At 37.5% G+C, this 13,563-nt stretch overlaps 1 protein-coding gene across 1 annotated transcript in view; it reads left to right on the plus strand.

Annotated features, from left to right (window-relative positions):
• Window positions 1–13,563, plus strand: part of LOC134746490 (neuropeptide CCHamide-1 receptor-like) — a 167,094-nt gene that overhangs the window by 96,340 nt on the left and 57,191 nt on the right. Inside the window, exon 3 of the mRNA XM_063680896.1 lies at window positions 809–1,035. Within this exon, the coding sequence (XP_063536966.1) occupies window positions 809–1,035 (227 nt within the window). The remainder of the gene's footprint in view (window positions 1–808; window positions 1,036–13,563) is intronic.

The following is a 13,563-nucleotide window of genomic DNA, read 5'->3' on the forward strand; positions in this document are numbered from 1 at the left end:
ACGGTAAATAAATAAGAAAAGAATTTACAAAATGTCATAACAAAATATCACAGTTCAATACAAAATAGGATCACAAAATTAATTACAAAATAATTATTAATATTTATTGAACTAATTAACGTTGCCAATTGTCGGTAAAATATTTAATGAACTCTTTAATGGAATAAAAGCACTCCCGCAACAACAGGGCTCTTAATCTGTTTTAAAAAATATTCGGGCTAGTAATGTTCTTCCACTCACCAGGAAGTTTGTTGTACAGTTGTACACCCTGGTAGTGCGCGCAATGACTCACTACTTTTATTATTTAGGTATAACTAGCCATATTGACATCTTTTTCGTAACCATGCTATTATTGACATTGTATATTTATTTCCCAATATTTATTTCACTTTGTGATGATTCTTTATCTGTATTGACATTTGTATATAATAAGTGACGATCATGATATAAATTCGTATAGATTAGGTTAAAATAATTTATAATGTAATTTAATATTATGAAATAAATAAATCTAAATCTAAATCTACCATCATCATCATTCATTATCATCATCACATACGCTTATAGGCACTGATTTAGGATTCCCTGTACACAGTGTTATAAAACGACACACTAAAATAGTATGCATTTGTACAGAGAAAATCGTATCTAAGTTATGTTACTTATCAAAATACTTAAAAATAGTAAACACTGTTCATATATAACTTTCTCGGATGGTTCATAATGCGTGTTATATTATTTAAAAGACCGATTTTTTATGGTAGTATGATTAAGACTGACTAATTTTAAAACTAAATTTCCTCTACAGATACATCCTCTCGCTTGCGCTCGCCGACCTTCTCGTGATCATAACCTGCGTGCCCTTCACATCAATTGTGTACACGGTGGAATCCTGGCCGTGGGGCGTGACGGTGTGCCGCGTGTCGGAGGCGGCGAAAGATGTCAGCATCGGCGTTTCGGTGTTCACGCTGACGGCGTTGTCGGCGGACCGGTATTTCGCGATCGTGGATCCGCTTAGGAAGCTGCATGCCACGGGTGAGTAACGTTTTTACAATTAGTACAAACAAAAGTGCAATAAATAAACAAATTACACTCTAAGACAATAAAAACAAAAAAAAAAAAAAAAAAAACATAAAATTTCGTACAATGTTGTGATATTTGATCGGTACGTGGCCGTATAGAAAACTTAGAAAATAGCCTTAACCTTTCGTATGCGCATGTCAAAAAATTGCCATATAAATAGCAAAAGTGACAACTTCGTGCTCGTGCTCCATATATATTCAACTTAAACATGAGTAGAATATATATGGAGCAGATCTGATCCTAAGCATACGAAAGGTTAAACTTCGCTATCCAAAGATACTACATATAACCATATCCAGCCGGGTTAGCACATGATTGGCGCGAGAGTATCTCGCCGCGACATAGACTACCCGTCCTCCTTTAATTCATACAGTTAGTAAAAGACGGGTAGTCTATCTCGCGGCGAGATACTGTCGCGTCAATCATGTGCTCGGCCTACTGCAATCACATTGACGAGTCATCTATAAACGATGGAGTAGTGTTGGGGTAGGGTGTGACGGTGTGCCATGTGTCGGAGGCGGCGATAGATGTCAGCATCGGCGTGTCGGTGTTCACGCTGACGGCGTTGTTGGCGGACCGATATTTCGCAATCGTGGATCCGCTTAGGAAGCTTTATGCCTCACGTGAGTTTATAGATAGACTTATTATATTTAAAGGCAATGAAAATGGTTGTATAGTATTTTTTCAAATGTGTAAAAATAACCAAAAGTGGCCTATAATATCAATAAACTGAGTTTGAACAAGTGACCCTATTGAGGGTTAATAAAATTATTGTGTGATGTATGAAACACTTACGCCGCGAGTCCAACTCACATTCGGAATGTTTTTTTTAAATCATACTTACTTCCAAATCTCACAATAGTAGATAGTATATCTTGTAAAGCGAGGGGCATGTCTGTATTTATGTACACCCACCCCATAAGTTATCTTCACTGGCAGAGTATCCATTTCGCAATGTCATGAACGCAATCTGATTTTTATGCAAAAAGCTAAAGTGGGCCACCAAATTTATTACTGTCTAGAGCATCACCAACATCTCGTAATTTAAATCAATCACATTAGTCTTGTCTCTCTTTAAAGTTTTGCCTTCATGTATCTTAGTATGACTACCATTTCGTTTGTATCTCTCAGTTACTTAAAGGTTAGCTGGAAGAGGTCCCTTAAGGGGATAAGTTCGCCTTTGTACACATTTACTGTATCCTCTCTGTGTTATGTACTTGTTTTGTGCAATAAAGTGTTTACTACTACTACTACTACTATTAGTTATCTGTGATACTTTGACTTTAACCACGCGCGATTTCGTCGCGTCGGTACAAGTACCTGCGGCCGCCTCAATTTTGAGGTTTTGCCATAGTAATTGCCGCACGCCGCTATGGAACGGACGCCTGCACGCGCTTGCGCCGACTTGCGCGTAGTAGTCACGTTTTGTTAGGGAGTGAATCTTCTGTACCGAGTACGACTCTGTGCTTTAACCCATTTGGTTCGACCCTGACGAAATTGAATCTGTACGGAATACCCTCCACTTAGGCATAATCGCACTTAAACTATCGTGAGACATCGCCCTAATTTCAATCGGGACGGGGGCTGGATGTTGTTGTTGATGTTGTTGTTGGAAGCCTATAATACCTGGGGTCAAGCGGCAAGTGTGTTGTGACGATCGCGGGGACATAGTGAGTGCAGTGTGCTTGACTTCGTTCGATACAGCCGCCCTACCAGACCTTCACTTGACGACTCCATCTGCGGACTGCCCCGCGCCCTCCGCCCCCGCCCCATCAGCGCGTGCGCAACGAGCGACGAGGCGGGCGGCGCGGGCAGTGCACGACGTACAACCGCCGCGGACACTCGTGCCTGAGGATGGATTCCCAAAGAATCCGAAACATGTCGCCAAAAGCGACTAAAAATAATAGTGAGTAAAAACCGTACTGATAAATATTTTCACTTAGGCATAGATTAGATTGGATATCTTTATTTCACAACATATGATTACAGTACCTACAAATTACATTAATGTCAATTTATAAGAATCTACATTGTGATCGTCAGACATATAGAGTCGGTCGTCATATAGAGTTAGACCAACATAAGTCTGCAACGATTTTGATAGCACACGCACTGAAAGTGTTATTTATACGTCGTAATTTCATAGAAGTTTGACGTTTAAAATAACACTTGCACTGCGTGTGCTATCAAAATCGTTGCAGACTTGTCTTGGTCTGACTCTACTTTATATATTTACTTTGTATGTCCAGTTATGACAAATGCTAAAGATTGAGCTTTTAGTTAAATTTTGAACACTTGAATATACTCGTAATTACGTGTTCATAATTCCTCAAACACGAAATAAATGCAGCATGTATTCGTTCAAAACCACAAAGCCTCGTTACTTTAAGATAGGTAAGGTAGACAAAATGCTAAAGATTGAGCTTTTAGTTAAATTTTGAACACTTGAATATACTCGTAATTACGTGTTCATAATTCCTCAAACACGAAATAAATGCAGCATGTATTCGTTCAAAACCACAAAGCCTCGTTACTTTAAGATAGGTAAGGTAGACAAGACTTGACACGAGCAACGAAGATGAAAGCCGCTTGGAAACCATTAATTAATTCAGTTTGATCCTGATCTTTTATCCCTTCGAATCTACTTATGATGGTTACATTTGTCGATTATCGTGTCAGGATATCGTGTCGCATTGACATAACCTGTTAATAAAAACTGGCCAATTGCGAATCGGACTCGCCCACCGAGGGTTCCGTACAAATTTAACTTTTTTTTTGTACTTGTTGTTTTATCGGCAACAAAAATACATCTAGACAGTTGAAATTTTCACAGATTATGTATTTCTGTTGCCGATAAAACAACAAGTACTATCACGGTTCATGATATACAGCCTGGTGACAGACAGACAGACAGACGGACAGTGGAATCTTAGTAATAGGGTCTCGTTTTTACCCTTTGGGTACGGAATCCTAAAAAGTAACGATGATGATGACAGAGAATAACAGCGCGACCCTCTGAGGCCCGCAGCCATTTCATAAATAAATAAATATAAGGCAATAAATAAATATACTTAATTACAAACCAAATAAATATGGTATACAAAGGAAAAAAAATGACCTAGGCCTCCAGTGCCCGGGGCTGGAATCGAACCAGCGTTCTCCGTTTACGCGACAGATGCCTCAACCGCTCGGCCACCCGGGCTCGGTGGCATGGGTCGATATTTCCAAGTATAAAATAAATATGAGCAATATGAGTATGGCCAGATACATACATGGAGTATAACACAAACAAATAGCAAAATATTTAGATTAGATTTGTTCCCTAGTTGTTCAAGCTGGATATATTTGGCGTTGCGTGTACAAAACTTTATTTTCATGATAGTTACGAGTAGTTTCATGAATTAAAGTAAGCAATTTAATGTCGACGTAGTAATCTTATTTTTACCAATTTAGGATACAAAAAGATTATATGGCCAAGTTCGCAAAATTGCTGTTTCTAAATGGCTTTATTTAGATGCCGTATTTTGTCACAACCGCAGAGTTAAACTTGTTTACCAACCATCTATGTTGAACCATTTTTAATAACGTCGCGAGGGACTAAACTCATTTTCAAACTTCGTTACCCAATCAGCCTAAAGGTCTTAATGTGATTAATACGTTGCGATTAAACTTAGTAGATAGGTAAATCATCACAATACTTTAAGATGTCGGGAGGATGTTTTAATAGTGATGTGTTCAACTAGTTAATTTAATTGGCATTTATAACAAAAAAATAACCAACAACAATATTATTATTCATTATTCAGAGCCCACTTCTGGGAAAAAGCCCCCCCCATTTTTTCAATCGTCTCTGTTTAGTGCTTTATCTGGCCAACCAACAAACAATATTGTATTACACAATACTGTTAAACTGGGGTGTCTTTATAATGCAGGGGCGACTTTGATTTTTCAGTTTTTAGAGCCATAGTATAATCTTATGCGGTTGGTTGTAGGTAAACAAGAAATAATACTCTAACTTGTTACACGAACAATTCGTGAAAATAATGAATAATGCCAATTAAGTGGCCGTTTTAAAACTATCAAAGTATCCCTAAAATTTCCTAATGTACCCCCATTTTACGGCACTTCTTGGCTTCAAATACAGATTCAGAAGTATAATACTTGGCTCGCAAGTTTCCTTTAAGTAGGAACAGGTGTTAGAATTAAATAAATAGACTACTTTTTCCGACAGAATTTTTAAGTCCCTCAATGTCTGCACGTTGTTTATTAAACTTTCTCATCATTCTTCTAGCCGCGTTTTAATTAACCGCTTGTAAACACGACTTCTGTCTAAAGCTCCATTGGAATTTAAGCTGTTGAGTTATACTAACTTTAAGCTAAGTTTATGGTTTAACTCACGCTTTTTTAGGCTCTCCGAAACATTAATCTTCTTCTTCTTTTGGTGCCATGCCCATCTAATGGGCGTCGGCGGTCAGCACGGCATTCGGCTTTCTGTCTTTGCTAATCCCTTGAGGGTGGCTGCGTCTTTTGTAAATGCCCAGTCCTTAATGTTAATACAAATAATATAATATAAATAATTAGCAAAGTAATATTTTTGTGTTAATTAATATGGATTTCCGCACAGTAACGCCTAATTCTATTCATTCCCCGAAACATGTCGCGCGCGCGAGTGACTAAAAATACATGAGTTGAACATACTGCAAAGTTAGCTTAAGCTCCTATTATTCAATTTCAAGAAATACTGTGTATACTTTGTACTCTAGGGTTTCCAGAAAGCTGAACCACTTTTCAAGACTATCAGATTTGCAGTTTAAAAGCTTTTCTTTAACGGATTCTGTGGAAGCTCGCTTGAGCTAATTTAATCTTAAGTAGACTAATTAGGAATTAGACTTAATAAACAAGCTTTATTTAGCTCAAGATTTAATACGTGACTTAGGAGCTGAAATGTGATTCAATTAGGGACTTGGAAGTAAATAATTGGATTTATTTTTAGGACTAGACCTTGGCTTACTTTTTTTGTGCGTGAAAATTTGGAAAAAATATTTTCCCGCTACAGACATGTAGTTTCCTTCATTTCTCGCATTTGAGCCCTTGCGAATTTCTTAGAAACTTAGAGAAGAGTAGAGAAGAGCCGTTTTTGAGAACGATGAAACGTACCTAAGTTGAAACTCTAGGTCCATGGGATCCCAGCGCGCACAAGTTGTTTACAGAAATCGCGAAGCGTCTCGTCGACGTAACTGGTGACCGAACAGCTGGCGGCTTCCTCGCACTACGTATCAGCATTGCGATACAGCGAGGAAATGCCGCCAGCATCCTTGGCCTCAAGGGCCTATTTTAGATTTAAGCTAGTTATTAATTTAGTTTAGTAGTACCACTGTATATAAATATCAATTATATTAATAGTTGTTAAATACGAACTGTATGGTTTCCGAATGTTAATGTGTGTTTGATTGCCTGCTACCTACGCCCTGAAAATCAGACTGCTTAAGATTTTTTTTTCTATTGTGTGAGGGCCTACACACAATTAGACGTTACGACGACGTGCCGTGCCACGTTGCGGCGTCGTGTAACGTTGCGACGTCGTGACGTGCAAATCTACGGCGTGTAACGTAAAAAATCACGTCACGGCGTCGTGCCGTGGCACGTTGCCGCAACGTGCGACGTCACGACGTCGTGACGTTAAAACTAACGTTATAATCCTGCGCCGCACTATACTTTCTCTTAAAGTGATTTCCATAATTCATGATAGAAAGAAATGGATGGACTCAGTATTTTCTGTGTTTCTGCCTCTTCTTTAGGCGACTTCTTAATAGCAGCAGGATGAAGACAAGTCTGGTGCGGTCCATGGCTCTTGATCAACTGCGGCATATTTTTCAAATTTCTACGGCAACGTATCGACGGCCTGCGACACGACGTCGTGACGTCGCACGTTGCGGCAACGTGCCACGGCACGACGTCGTGACGTGATTTTTTACGTTACACGCCGTAGATTTGCACGTCACGACGCCGCAACGTGCCACGGCACGTCGTCGTAACGTCTAATTGTGTGTAGGCCCTCGGTGTCCTTAAATTTGTCTTCTTCTAAAATTCTTAAATCAGATTTTTAGCAGTTGTTGGTGGTATTTTTTTTATTTCAATTTAATATGTTGCCCTATTACATAAGCAAAAGATACGATAAAGAAAATATGATAGATTATTTTCCGCAAAAGTTTAGAAGGTGATACCTATATTACTCTAAGCTTTTGCCTTGACCAGGCAAAGGGAATCTACGCCAGATGTCCGTTCCCATAAACATCGTCTCGATAACACTTTGATCGGAAAAACGAATAAAAATGTCGATAAACAGCATCCGTTTTCTCTGGTCAGGCTTTGTTTATGCTGCGATACAACAAGATATAAAAGGCTTTAAGTTTATGAAGCTAAGATTGAAATTACGTTGGTTTAGTGTTAACATGATTAGCTTCTACGGTCTGAAGTCAAAAGGACTTATGACTGTGGAAATAATATGAAGATGTGGCATTTTGGATAAACATTGAAGGATTGTTGATAGGGCTGTCAGAAACCGAGATTTGGCATCGTTAGATTGTTTTGCTAGCTAGATTTGCTTTGAGGATCAGTTGTGTATTTACAGGCATTGTATTAAAATTGTGACGTGTTAACCCCCTTTTTCTTAATTTTTGTAGCTTTCTTTTAATTTGAATACACTCAATAAAAGGGCCCCAAAAACACAAATAATACTAAAAGTTAGCAACGAGTTCCTTTAGTTATTGGGTACGTAAAACCCTATTTACATCCACTGTACAAGCTCTTAAGGGGTTGTAATGCGCAAGTGACACCCTGGAGTTAATATTATAAAAATATTAGGTCTTAAATTAAAAGTGTCGGCAATATGCATGTGGCGTTAATTTACAATCGTCTATATGCTACGGTGTCCGCTTATAAGTCCATACGCTTGTTTGTAACAGCTGCGTAAAAAAGTAGAATAGTGAAACAGTTCGCACGCGTTGAAATTCCGGGAGTGATCGAATTTGTCAATTATCGAGCTCACGCCGCAGGCTTACTGATAAACCGATTTATATCGATATCGATACGTTGCTGGTGATCGATAAAAATTCGCGGAATCTGTCGAAAAATTACACTTGCCTGCGCCTGACAAGATTATATTTGGCCCTGAGATAGTGTCGCTAGTTCGCCACAAGCAGCTAACATTATGGTAATAATGTCATTGTGCTTGTTACGTCATGTTAGCACCGGTCATTTCAATGATTAATTCCAAAACATTGTTAATTGGAATGCTACGCAATCCTTCGTCCAATCAATCTTGCCTCTTTGACAATCGTTTTTGGCATTTTTTGTGGTAAAGTCGTTTATATTTGAAAAGTTTTCTTGTTGTTTACATCGGTGTCAATTCGGTGACTTTCAACGTCTGTTGTCAAAGATCCTCCTTATCAGTAAAAGAAATTAGTACCTACCACTGTGCACTGAAAATCCGCACCATGGCGAAGACCAAATAAGGTCAGCCAGGTCAGGTAATTGTCAGGGTATAGGTATAACATGTGTTATCGACAAATTCCTAATTAATGTTAAAAAAGCCTAATATACGTAATCCAATATGACCTGATATCTCTGAGCTGAGGATGCCTCGCAGAGAGGCGAAACTTGTCGAATTTTGTATTTTTGGTGGTAGGTAGTTTGTTATATTCAAATTCAAATTCAAATAATTTATTTCAGAATAAAAATTCCATATACAATTACATTTACATTTAAAATAAAATAACTAAAACTAAATATGTTAGTAACAATAGGTAATACTTAGAACAACTATGTTAGTACACAGGAAATAATTTGTTAATAAAATACATTAAAATAAAATAAAATTACAATTTTAATAACAAATGCATTACAATTAAAAATCTTTACAATTTATATCCCCACTATATTGTTGCTTTATATTGTTTTGCGTATTTTTTTGCGGTGGGAGGGTGTCACATTAATAGCATGTTATAGATACGCAAATTTGTATACCGGGATACGTTATTATAACGCGGAAATATTTTTACAGATGTACAAGTTGTGAAAAGTACCTATCCAAAAAGTTTGAAAAGGTTTTGGAAATTTTAGGAATAAATTTTACAGGAAACAAGAAAACATTCATAATTAACCGACTACTCGAAGATGCCTGAACCGATTATATATTAAAAAAAATAGCAGAGCAAGTAAAAGCGTCCAAAATTGAACCAAGAGAGTAGCGAGTGGCTAAAGAGAATAAAGAGTGAAATCTTGACGTTGCGAGTGTTTCAAGGGACGAAGGTTAAACAAACTTTGCTACCGGGTGAAACACATATAACCTTTTTCACCACACTAACACAAGCAAAATACTAACTAAAACACTAGGTCACAGAATATATAATAGTACTAGGTACAGAAGATTCACTCCCGAACAAAACGTGACTACTACGCGCAAGGCGGCGCAAGCGTGTGCAGGCGTCCGTTCTATAGCGGTGTGTGGCAATTACTATGGAAAAACCTCAAAATTGAGGCGGCCGCAGCTACTTGTAGCGACGCGACGAAATCGCGGAGTGAGACACGCCTGACTAGGTACAAATCAAATCGACATATATACGCTATTAAATAATATATTTATCATTAAAAAACATAGCTTAAAAGTCTATTCCACTAGCCAACATGAAGAAATAACTCTAATTTGCATCATATTACTTTGCCACTCTTGTGGATAAAATGCAATTTTCATCTCGTTTTTAAAGAATAAAGCGAATCTATATTTATTTAACATTTGTACATCAACATCAAGTTGAGATAGTAAACTCAAAAGAACATTCAAAGCAATGCTTTCCTTGAAACTAGCAACATCTACAAAGTTTCGAAACTATTCTTCATCTTCAACGAGCTGAGTGGTGAAATTCCCAAGCGCATCAGTGTATATAAAATTTGTTTGCGATAAACTACACAAGTAAATTATAAATATTTGTAGCTGACTACCGAGACAGAACACATATAATGGTGCTCCCACATTGGCTGTTATAGAATGTTATACAGGATGGCTAAAAAATAAGTGCTTTCTCATTGCCAGGGAGGTTTTTGGATTATACTGAGCAACTTTTACTATGGGACCAACCACGAAATTAGGTTGAGTGAGCCACTGTATCCGGCCATTTTTTTCCGAGCCATTGTTTCCTACCCTACCCTACACTACTACAACTATGTTATTGTATGTATGTTTGTTTGTAAGGCCCCGACAAAATGGTTTATGGTGTTATCAATAAACGAGCTACAAACCTCTGTCATCTTGACTTACGTATTTGTAAGAAACGGATAAAACATAAATTAACTAAATAAATAAATATTATAGGACATTCTTACACAGACTAAGTCCCACGGTAAGCCCAAGGAGGCTTGTGTTATGGGTACTCAGACAACGATATATATAAATACTTAAATACATAGAAAACAAAACACCCATGACTCAGGAACAAATATCTGTGCTCATCTAAGCCAGGCCGGTCTAGTACTAAAAACTAAAAATTAGAGGGAACTAAAAGTTGTGGCTTGTAAAGTTTTATGAATCAGGGGGTTAGACTGGAAATCAATGGTCTCTCTCTAGGTCTTTGGTTCGTACGCAGTAAAATTCCAATCGGACCTTTTAAAAATCATAAATTGAATCAGTTGCTACAATACAACACATAAAACGGTAACATAAATAAGCTATAGTAAATTGATAGCCCATTTAATGTTCATGCACCGCGCATGCTCAACCTCAGCACGGGAATAGATTCATAGATACATACAAACATTACAAACGAACATACATTCCGCGTGAGTGTTACACAATTTATGGACTCGTTGGGATTTGGAAAATTATTGGAATAGCTCTGGTTGTGATCTTAATGTGTGGAAGTGATTTTAGTGAGTAAATACTTGGTCGCGCATATTAATGTGTACTTTATTGCGAGGGATAAAGGTCTAGAATTGAACGAGTTTTCTAATGTTACTTGGTTATACCTGGTGCGGCAAAATTCACTAAAAATGTGCTATAATTCCTTTAAAAAACAATTAGGTAAGTTTTCAGAGCGGCAGAGTCAAAATTGTCGGAGACGTTGGAGGAAATTGTTTATTACTGAATACTGGGCGATGATAGATTTACCTAAAATATATAAAATAATGCAGGGTGTCGCATTCAGTCCGGATAAAACGCAAATGATACAGGACCTAAAGACTAACAATTTGACCTCTATGTATGTTCAGCGAAAATGAATAGTTTTAGAACTCAGAGAAACCATCGAAATTTGGCTTCATTATGTTTATACCCATCTTCTAGTTGAAGTTTTTGAACTAAACTTGTTTGAAAAAATAAAAAGTTTGACAGAAACTTTTTTATATACCCCAATTTCCATGGCTAATTTGGATAAATCTTTTGTTTTAAGGGAGTATACCCCAGCAGTTGGTCACATCGTCATAACATCGGGATCAAATTATGGCACTAGAAAAATCAAATTGGATCTTCTTAATACCTACTAAACACTTGGATACACAAAGTACACTCCTAAAACGTGTACCTATTTCATAGGAATATTTGGGTATTATATTGCCACGTAATTGAATTGCTAAAGGTGCTAGCCGGGCTTCCTCTCACGTAAGCAAATATTGTGCCCTATGCATCGCTATATTATGATACTTGAGATATGTCGATATATCCTATTGAGTAGGGTGTGCTTCCGGTACAGGGTTTAAATATAGGTGGCCCAAAGTGACGATGACAATTTTTTTGACGTGATAACGTCTTATAAATCGATGAACACCGGTACCATGCACGAAAAAGTGTCACGTTCTGGACAGATCTCCATGGTAACGTTGTGGACAGATCTCCATGGTAAAGTTGTGGACAAATCTCCATGGTAACGTTACGGACCTTTCATTAATGTTTTCTTATGACGTTATCACGCAAAATTATCGTCCGTAAACCGACTTTACAGACAACATTTTTTTTACGAATTTCTTTTAATCCAGTAACTTTGTCGCCTTTCGAAAGGGGGTTCGTTTGCGTCAAATCCGGTAGTTCTGATATTTAGTAGCCTTGTTTATGATGTTGGCTCAGTAAATAATCCCAGTTTGTGACTTCCCCGAACGCAACTTTGTCAAAAATAGAAAAAAACCGCGAAAATTTCAGTTTTTTTTTTAGATTTGGTCGATTATAACCCTAAAGTACTAGTTTTTGATAGTACCTTCTCAACACCTTTTTAAAGTAGACTAAATTTGCTACAATACAAGACTAGAATTGTCTCTGTAGATCTAATAGTTTCCGAGATAAAGCCTTTCAAAATTTATAATTTTTTTAAATTGAATTCGTAGGCTAAGGGTAAGGGTAAGGGTAAGGGTGAGTGCAGTGAGTATGCACTTTTGTTTCAGGCGATGCCGCCTGTTAAGATTGTTCATAAGGTCAAACAAAGCTGATTTGGTCCGGTAGCCACGAGATCGTACCGTGCCTATCTCCCAAAAAGGGAGGGGAAAGAGGCGTATCCCCAGGTCCAATCTATATGCTATATTTCTTCCTGCTCATAGCAACTAGGGCAAGTTATATATCATTTTCATATAATTTAGCCTGTCAGTATTTATGGAAAGCGAATGTTTACAATTCCGGTTAATTTATATACAATGAAAAACGAATTCGCATAACGAATTTACACAATAGGTACAACCCTTAATTATTATTCAAAGCTTGCGATTAAATAAATACAATCTCAGTTTAAAGGATGAAACAAAGCAATTTTAATTAACTTCCAAAAGATCAACTAGACCATCAAGTCGTAAAATTAAGCAAATATTATGTTGGGAACAGAATGTAAAATGGGCTCGAAAATAAGGGTTTTAAGAGACAGTACCTTGTCGTGAGAGAAAATAACCTGGTAATCCCTCGTGGGCGGGCCCGCTTTCTTCTTTCTTCTTTTGTGTTCTTCTTTTCTTTCTCTCAGTTTATGGCTGTCACTGTCCACTTATGAAAATATGGAATGCTTAAGGCAGAAACAGCTGATATCTTTAATTTAAATGAATTCAACGCGGAGGCGCGTTCAGGCGGCCATTATGGTAATTGTCGAAGTGAAGTTTTTATCTAGAGGTAACTGAATGGAGTTATTCTTATAAATATTTCCGACGTTATCTGACTTTTGTATGGTAAAACAAGATAAACTGTACAATGAACTATCGCCCGCAGTATTTCCGGACTTATAAAACCTTGAAATTTTACAACCCTTCTGCATGGTGTTGCGATTCGTCTGCTCGTTTGCCTCCTATAAAAACTGTCACATTGAAAAAAAAATGTTACCACATGCGAATTTGCTGAGTTCGTAGGGGGAAAAAGGCACAAAGGGACGAGATTGCAGAAAGATGTAAAACAAGTGTAGGTACTTATTGCGCTACATTGAAATGAAGTTTTAGGAATGAAACTAAAAATTCCCATTTCCATGT

The sequence above is a fragment of the Cydia strobilella genome, chromosome 13 (assembly GCF_947568885.1).
Source record: "Cydia strobilella chromosome 13, ilCydStro3.1, whole genome shotgun sequence".
NCBI classification, from domain to species: Eukaryota; Metazoa; Arthropoda; class Insecta; order Lepidoptera; family Tortricidae; genus Cydia; species Cydia strobilella.